Here is a 9,886-nt window from a genome sequence, read left to right on the forward strand (position 1 = left end):
CATAGACAGACGGACAGACAGACAGACAGACAGACAGACAGACAGACAGACAGACACGGGCGGACAGACAGACAGACAGATGGACGGACGGACGGACAGGCAGACAGACAGACACAGACAGACAGACAGACAGACAGACAGACAGACATATAGACAGACGGACAGACAGACAGACAGACAACGGACGGACGGATGGACAGAGAGACAGACGGGCAGACAGACAGACAGACATACATACAGACAGACAGACAGACAGACAGACAGACAGACAGACAGACAGACAGACACGGGCGGACAGATAGACAGACAGACAGATAGACAGACAGACGGACAGACAGACAGACAGACAGACAGACAGACAGATGGACAGAAGTATGACGTAACCTTTCCTTGCGGAAGATAAAAACCTTTTAGCAATTATATCCTTCGCATATAACAAACCTTAAGTTCCAACAAACGGACAATACACAAGCAATGAGGTACATTTAACAAGTTTATTGCCATTAACCTGCATATAAAGTACAGGCTAGCTACTGAATTGACATAATACGCAATGACATTCAGGGGTATACGTTAGAAATCCGTTAACACTACACAGCATTGTGTGATTAACATTACAAAAATTGCAAGTTCTATAATATTATAGTCACCGCCATCATAGTCTTTGCTTCACAATTATTTGTCGAACTCGTTAGAAATAATCACAAACATATACAATATATATATATACATATAAGATAAGATCAAGGAAATTTATATAGCGCCAAAATCCAAAAAGCTATGTGTTCAGAGGCGCTTCACAAAGCATAACAATAACAATAAAGTCGGTCTTTGAAAAAAAAACACGAACAAAAATTATACACAGGATCATTCAACTATCAAAACAAATTGTATGGAGTATGGAAAGTAAATATGAAAAGATGAAACAAAAGCAATTATTCAACATATGTAACAAGAAAGATATAAAAATAAATGAAGATAACAATTTCAATACGTATGTCCTGGCTTTTAGCGAAACAAAGTACTTCGTTCGTCTGTATTGGATAATGACTACTCCTAAAATCTACGATCCTCAGAAATAAATATAATTGAATAATTTAGAAGTCTTGCTAATCTGTCCCCCGTGGTGCTATACAGATAGCACTGTCTAACAGTGTAAGTTTAAGTATTCTATTTTTACATGTATGTGTATCTCTTATATTCATGTTGCCTGTGCTATGCCGAAACAGCTACAATGAAAGAAAGAAATACACCTACGAAATATTTACAAAAAAACATACATACATACATACATACATACATACATACATACATACATACATACATACATACATACATACACACACACACACACACACACCCATCCATCCATCCATCCATCCATCCATCCATCCATCCATCCATACATACATACATACATACATACATACATACATACATACATACATACATACATACATACATACGACACTATAAACACACACACATACGACACTATAGGTACCCAAAAGTTGGTTAAATCGCAGGATTAAATATCAGATGCCTTGCATTACACATTGAACACATGGACTCTACAATATATATTTAATATATACGTATGTATGGTTCACGTTGGTTGAATAACTTCCGTCGGAATGTCTGACAACGAATTAATGAACATTGTTCACTTCATTCGTCCGTGAAAGAAACTCATAGGGACATTTGTGGAACTGCGATGAAATGAGTACGTTTTCGCTTATTATCATGAGTGCCTCGGATGGCACCATTCCTTGTTACTGATAGGTAGTCGTTGTGCAGGAGCGATGCAAATGTCCGGAATGATTTCTGGTAGAGATTTTCCTTGAATTTACAAGCATTGTCAATAGTTTCCTGGAAGAGGAAAAAATAAATGTCATATCAGTGTACTATATACAATGTAGAATAGATTTATCATCATCATTGTCATCACCTGTCACCACCACCACATTTTTATTAGGCCCTAAGACCACTAAGTTAGTGATCTGAGGGCCTATTAAAGTTAGTGGTCTGAGTTAGGCCTAACTGTAAATTCATGGCTGCTCAGGTCGGCTGCTGTCAGCGACAGATCACCAGTTTTAACCCTTTTTTCTCACTTATCATGCAATTTTGAATAGTTAGCTTGGATTTACTAGTTAAGAGACACATAAAGAACATTTTTCAAGGCTGTGGTATGGGCATTTTGAATCACCTTTCACTGAAATATTGCGATGGTTTTTCTAGTGTACAAGAATGTACTAGTTGATGGCACAGTAACTGTAACAGTAACAAACCAAATGAATTTCACGGAAGATCACATATTCCTGAAGTGTATAGCGTTTGCCGTGGGCAATGAATGTGATTGTCAGTAGGGAGTTCACAATTTATAAAGTACGCCCCGTATCCCCACTGAGCTTTAGAACAACGTGAGGTTCACCCCGGCGATCGACTAAGGAATGCCATCCCGCAAAGATACAAGTTCCACCACTTTTGTTTGTGCCTCGGGGATTTGCATATAAATGCAACGGAGGATGCCAATTCATTCAAAACAAGGTGATCCACGCTATTGCTAAAACAAATGATTGAATTCTTAAATACACACTTCGCATTCCTACAAATTATAGTGTTTAGACTCTTTGATAGATAAACTAAATCATGAAATACCATAAGTTGTACACGTTGAATGATCTTTTAAATACACAACCATTAGGGCGACCCCAACGTTCACTCACTGCTACGGACGTCAAAAGACAAATTATAAATCCAACGTGTCAGTCATGACGAACAATTACAGAACACGCGATTCATGTATGTATGTATATATATATATATATATATATATATATATATATATATATATATATATATATATATATATATATATATATATATATATATACATGTATATATATACATGTATATATACATACATACATACATACATACATACATACATACATACATACATACATACATACATACATACATACATACATACATACATACATACATACATACATGTATATATATATATATATATATATATATATATATATATACATATTGCTGCTAACGATTAAGTTAATTCTGAACAAATCTAAAGTTAATGTGTGCAATTGATAAGGTGTTTTTCTCTGTGTTTTACATACGAAATAATGGATACATTCCAAATGTGTGTCAAGGAATTTTTAAGGAATGCCATAGTAAATTGGGTGAAAAGGCAGACATTCTAAGTAGATTGTTGGAGTTTCTATAACTAGTTAACGCTTAATTACTAAGGGTAAAGTATGTGGTTACTAACCCGATTGAGTGGAAATTAACAAAAGGTAATCAAGGAGGAATGCCACACCTTGTTTACGTGACTGCGGCACTGCTTTTTTAAATTCAATGATTGCTGACTTGCAATTGTATTTAAACTTTTGAATCAAGACAGACTACCTGACGAAATGCGTGATACTATGCCAATCAAAGGTCAGGAACAATATTACTGAGACGGTGATCGACAGCCTCGTTTTCACCACGAGGAACACTTCCTTCCTGTGCGAAGACTCCAAAACATTTTTTTTACGAAAATCTTAAAACTATATACATCATGTAGCAAATATTGATTGCTTTTTTTCACTTTTGCTATTTTCTACCATTTTTGAAAGTTCCAGAGATCTATGCTTTCTAAAGAGTTTAGCACATACAACAAAAAATTAAAGTATTTATGTTGGGAATTATTGTCCAAAAAATCATGAATACAGATACAACACAACAAGTGTCACCAATTATAACTATGAATAAAATAATGTGATATATGTGATGAAAAGATGCGTTTTAAATTTATGAAGAAACCAAGACAACATAAAAAAAAATCAGCCGATGATTTTTCAACAAGTAATCCTAAAAAAGGTTAGTTTGCTCAAAATCAGTTGCCATGACAAATCAACTACGTTGTATAATCTTGTGTAATTGAACTTCTCTTGTATTATAGCACTAGCGCGGTGACTTGCTGTACGACTAACGTGCCCGGCAAGTGATGGATCGTCAGAAAAGGAACCGACGTCGATCATTCAGAGACACAGAATGTGCTACTCTGAATGTACCACAAATCTACAAAAATAACGGACAGAGATAATCTTCTTGAAGAGAGTACGAGGTACGAAACGAGTGACAATTGAGTCTTATCACGAGTCATTCTCCATCACGGTATATGTAGAAAGGGAAGTTATTATTAGCTTGAGACGGAACAGGAAAGGTAAACAGTAGCGATTATGGAGTTACCGGTAAGATGGAATGAATAAAAACTGCGAATTTAAGGGTACGAATATCTAAGAAAACAACCTACCGATAACGACACGTCTCCGTCTTCGTCCATTTTAAGGTACTTTCCTGATGCACTTTCTCGGATGGAGACCAATCCGACACCCGCTGACGATATTTCGAAGTATCCTGTATGGGTAAAATAGAGGATTTAGAATAAACGTAAAATTATTGAAAGTTATTCTCGCAAGCCAATGAAAGCATATTGTTCATCTGTGCCGTAAAGAGGCCAATAGTTTTACTAAAAGGTGAGGTAAAAACCGCGATGATGATGTTCTCGAGCAGGTCCTGTTACATTTATTAAATTAACTATCCAGTTACATTGTAATTTATTGCAACGGCGTTTGGACATCCCAAACCGATTCTTCTGTTTTAAATCGCGGGCTTTGCTAGGCTGTACTCATTCAAAAATGTGTTTCTCCGTCGACAAGTTTCTTTCCCCTTGACGTTTTCTCCCACATTCTTGCTATATGACGTAACTTCATTTCCGTGTCTTCGCTCTGACACATTATAATACTCATCCCTATCAGTTTACGCATTTACTGCCACAACAAATAGATGCAAGGAATGCTATATAAAACGCCCCACGTACCGGCTTGTACGTAGACGTAATCAAACAAAATAGTGCAACAACTCAAATTTGTAATTGTTAACGCAAACATGACAGCGAAAGGACCCCCTCAATTCTAATCAGATGCCTTAATGTTTTCACCGGTAGGGCATAGAGATAGTATTGGTAACTCTGTTTACAGGCGTAAGTACGTCGGGAATTTAAAGAATTCAAATAGCTTGAAGTTAAATCTACAAAAGTGATATAATCTCAATTATTTCGAAGATAGCAGAAGTTTGGTAAAATGGGTTATAGATGGTTATAAAATGGGTTCTAGCTGGTTATAAAATGGGTTATAGATGGTTATAAAATGGGTTCTAGCTGGTTATTAAATGGGTTATGTCCTGAAATCACTTTTTTTTTCTTTTTAAAGCAACATTATCATTTTTTTCATTTAATAAAAGTTCAATATTTTGGGCTGAAAGAAGTTTGAAGAAACATCTTTCAAAAACTAGACACTACAAGCTTTTTTATATATGAAAATTTCGAATATTTCAGCATTACAATTTGTAAGACGGAAGAAATAATTCAGTAATACAATACATGCGCAATATTCTTCATGAATTTAAAGAAAATCCATGTCAATGTACTGAGTGAACGGTTCTGTTCGCCAATGTCTAGCCAACGAATTTACCAAAATTCCAATGGATACGAAAGGTTCTTGAGATCGCACCGCAAGCCTTTGATATAAATGAGTTCTCCCTCTCTTGGAGAAATTTTAGCTGCAAAAAACCCACAAAACCGCAACAAGACGCTACAATTATTGCAGCTAGGAGAAATTTAAATGACTTAATCTGGTTATGTATAAAATGATAAAACAAGATTAAAGATATCGATGGGTTCAATTCACATTAACTTAAAGAATTTTAAAGATTGTTCAAATTACTTGAAGAAGAAGTTTGGGACTTATTCTTACCTGCACTATTAACTTTACGCGTTACTCTGATACCACCATCTTTAACAACCATGAACCACGCCGTTTCACATAGCAATTTGTAGGTGTATGGCGTGTCTATCTGTCTGTCGGGCCGCGATGCTCCTATTGGTGATGCCCCGCTATCAAGGAAGAACCTGGTTAGGAATATTACTGTTGTACAAAACTTAAAGTTCATATTTTGTAAAATAAACGAGTAATTAAAGATCTTCATCTTTGGTCCTAGAGTTTTCTGTCGCCGATGATAGTTCTACACAGTAAACGTTTCTGGTACGAAGTAAGCATCAACCGTGTTGGAAGAAAAGAGCTTTACAAATGCTGCAAGTGGCGCGATCGACGCTATTTATACCGTCTGCTGGCTGTCATCACTCAGTCATCAAACTGAGGCGATCGTGACGTCAGCATCAGTGACCTCATGCTACAGTGGAAGATCTCGATCGTAAACTCCCGGATTCCCAATGTCGTTATTTATGTTACACCGACGCGAGTAATAATAATACACAGCTTCTGAATCTGTGTAACTTCATGAATTCTAAATTAGGCCAAAAAAATGCGACTCATTGAGCGAGGAATTTAGAGAATGCCTGGACTAAAAGTGGCCAATGTTTGAAAAAGAGAGAAAGATGGTCAATAAGAGAAAGAGTAAGAAAAATAAAAAATAAATGACATTTTTGCTGAGGCGTTGTTTCTATGTCTGCCTTCTTAATTTTGCCCAGTGGGAAGGTTTTTGTATTTATTTCTACTTTTGCTACATTTGCAGACTTTTCATCTAAGGTATTTCTATTCTTCTTTGTGGCGTGCTTTATCTACGGTATAGACTGTCAATATCTTTGCTTAACGTGTGTATTGTCTCTGCAGTTGTCACGTTGTGCCTGGAATGTTAAACATTTCACTAATTCAATCAACCGCAATTTACTTTACCCACCGGAAACGTAATGCTGCATGTTTTGTGAAGGAAATCGTGTCGTGCCACGATCGTCTTCAGAACGAATAAATAAGTCGGCAAAAATTTCCATTTTCGGTGAAATTGTTTTCCTTGAAAAACAGGCGTGGCGGGATATATGCCTCCTCAAAGGTCAGGATATAGCGTACTGTTGTTAGTCAGTTTACGTTTGCGATGAATTCATCCCGATACCGCTGTTTTTCCATATGTTTCTTCTATCTATATCCCGCAAGTGTTTACGAAGAGATTTCTTTTCTTTTCTTCTTGCGTGTGAAAGTTGTACTGAAAGGAAGTGAACTGCTCAAGTAAGCGTTGTGAACGTCTTTGGTAATGTGGTGTTATATCTTAAAACACATCTTATATCTTGTTCCGATGAAAAGAGACCCGACAATGTAAAAAAAGAAGCAATATCTTATTTGATGAACTCTCACCTATTAGCAGTGTTTAGCTATGAGATAAACGATGTTGTTAACAAAACGCTCTCTCTCTCTCTCTCTCTCTCTCTCTCTCTCTCTCTCTCTCTCTCTCTCTCTCTCTCTCTCTCTCTCTCTCTCTCTCTCTCTCTCTCTCTCTCTCTCTCTCTCTCTCTCTCTCTCTCTCTCTCTCTCAAACTCCCCCTGCCAACTCTCTAGCTTACAGTTAAGTCGTGTGGGGATTTTGGGACAGTCGCCGCTCACCACTAATGACGAGGACAGATAGCTCACACTACTTGAAGTCATACTCATCCCATGAAATGTTGCCGACAACCATAAGTTTTTCCCTCTTTTTGCCGAAATTGTTAAAATATGCACACATACTTTTAACATTGATTTATGAGTGTTGATGTAGGTGTTTCTTCAGTAGAACTATGGAGATATCTTACCTTTCACAGTACACTTCTACTCTCGAGATGAGCTAAAACTCTAGCGATGACATACGTGTTGATTTCTGATAACTGTTTGTACATGTACTAACTTTAAGTGTCAACTACGAGGCAGTGAGTTACAGATGAGATAGGTTGCCACGTATCTTTTTTTCATCTGTTCATGACCACAGGGACACGCATTAGATTGTTGTTTACTTAACAAAATATCACCGAATCTTGCTACTACAAATGTAGCAATATACTCTCTATAATAGAAGATAAGGTAGGGTAAATACATTCCAATCAAAAACGTTATATTTGTTATGTCTAGCCTGCAGAGAAGGAAAACAAAGAATCTAAGAAATATTACATGACTGGCAATAAACAAAATTAACTAACTTTAAAATCTGAGGTTGAACTGAATTCAGAACCATACGTTACAAAACACAACATTTTCAAGTTATAACGGAGATATCCCAAAGTATCGTCATGTATATAGAAGTCTCGTATTAAACACGTCAACATAATTTATTCATACGCAACGACAGAAAGGTCTCGAGGGAATAATTGACAAGCCACCATCAAATCATTTGTTTGGAATGCCAACTGCATTCCAATATCACGCGACTTGACGCGACGAGCAAGGCTGCATACTGTGAATCAAGTTTACCTGATTTCACTCGTCACGAAATTCACATTCAGATGCTGTTTTGACAGAGATTCACGACCATGTTAAATTTCAATCTTTCAACTCACTCAAGGATTGTATACATGTACATTTTACTAACTTACACGCGCCAAGTGTATGTCGCTTAGATTACTGTGTAGTTGTCAACTCGCGTTAGTTCGGATTTCAATCTATTTATAGCTAATGTGGAAGTTTAAGAAACTTCTCCATGTTTTCTTTCTTCGCCATAAAACAATCTGTACATACTGTGGTCTAAAGGTTTCCCTATACCAATACAAGTATTCCGTTGTTATATCATGCATCAAAAGTGGACAAACGTGGAGAACAAATCTGTTTGATTGATATTACTGGTAATATAGATCAATATACAAGTACTCATGCATATCACTTTGGCTTGTTAAAAGGAATAATTAAATATCTCACTGAACACTAGAAGATTGAGATTAAGATATAGTGACTTTGGTGACTTGCAGACAACATTTCATTTCAAACCCGTGACGTGTAAATCGTGTACGTAGTAAATATACACGTCCACTTTACGGTAACAGTAAAACTTTTCTTCCCACTAAGAACGAAATGATTAATTTGTCTCGCGAAAATGTATAAACTTTCAAACATCGTAATAACAGGTCTTTGAACTGCAACATATACAATATTCTATTAAGAACTCACGGCGTGAAAACCACCTCACCGATGATTGATACTCACCTGTTTTCACCACCTACGCTTATAAGTTGCGTTACAGCTTTTCGAAAACCACTTATTTCACAAAGGTTTCCACTTAAATCACAGACAAGTAACTTAAAATGAGTAAACTATGACATGCACACTATGGAACAATCCTAATCTCATAAATTCACTTCCTTTGAAAATTTTGCAAACCGATGAAGAATAACGCTGAAGATGTGAATGCAATGAATTGATTGATAACATTTCTAAATGTCAACAGTTATGGCAATCCTACTATTGTTACACTCAACCGATTCCGACATAAAAGTGGCGCGTATTTAAAAACGGTACTGTATATGAGAGCGAAATCCATTCACATATTTTTCATCCATTTATCCATTTTCATTCTATGTCACACTCTGATCGGATCGCTTTGTTTTTATACCAGTTTAAAAGTGTATCTATGGTCACAATGACCAAGGTTTAATTTGTTGCAGTGTAGAGTAAAGATGAAAAGTCAACAACTTCAGAAAATATTTTACACTCACATGTATGTATTGACAACACTACATACCACGGAAATCCAATATCAACATCCCCATTTCTACGCAATGACTTTTGACATCAAAATAGATATACATGTTCATGTCATTACATACCAGTGTATTATCTCATCAACACAATCTAAACGTGTACGTAACATACGGGTTCTATATTAAGATTTGTGACATAATTTGAAAGAAACTGTGTATCATATGATACAGAAAATTCTTTATGGCTTGCATCCAGCATTGTTACAAGATACTAAGTGAAAACCACAGTAGCCTATCTCGGTTTTATTTTCTGTATACCGACTCACTTCTGTTGTACTTCCCCCGGTTGTACACCGTCTCCTTGCT

The 9,886-nt window shown here is 36.3% G+C and overlaps 1 protein-coding gene across 1 annotated transcript; it reads right to left on the reverse strand.

The window, feature by feature from the left end:
• Positions 1-1,480: 1,480 nt before the first annotated feature.
• LOC144446852 (fibroblast growth factor 9-like) lies at positions 1,481-6,131 on the reverse strand. Its single transcript, XM_078136693.1, has 3 exons — positions 5,826-6,131; positions 4,325-4,428; positions 1,481-1,869 (listed from the first exon to the last, which is right to left on the reverse strand). Exons 1-3 carry the CDS (start codon positions 6,055-6,057, stop codon positions 1,690-1,692), a joined length of 516 nt encoding a protein of 171 aa, XP_077992819.1. The 5' UTR covers positions 6,058-6,131; the 3' UTR covers positions 1,481-1,689.
• Between the last annotated feature and the right edge of the window lie 3,755 nt (positions 6,132-9,886).

Source organism: Glandiceps talaboti, chromosome 15 (assembly GCF_964340395.1).
Source record: "Glandiceps talaboti chromosome 15, keGlaTala1.1, whole genome shotgun sequence".
Lineage (NCBI taxonomy): Eukaryota > Metazoa > Hemichordata > Enteropneusta > Spengelidae > Glandiceps > Glandiceps talaboti.

Excerpts from the sequence above, each read along its gene's own strand:
- LOC144446852 (XM_078136693.1), bottom strand. The coding sequence starts at position 6,057 with ATGAAGATCTTTAATTACTCGTTTATTTTACAAAATATGAACTTTAAG. Across the intron at positions 4,429-5,825 it reads GCGTAAAGTTAATAGTGCAG|GATACTTCGAAATATCGTCA; the intron begins GTAAGAATAAGT and ends TTACCCATACAG. Across the intron at positions 1,870-4,324 it reads ACGGAGACGTGTCGTTATCG|GAAACTATTGACAATGCTTG; the intron begins GTAGGTTGTTTT and ends TTCCTCTTCCAG.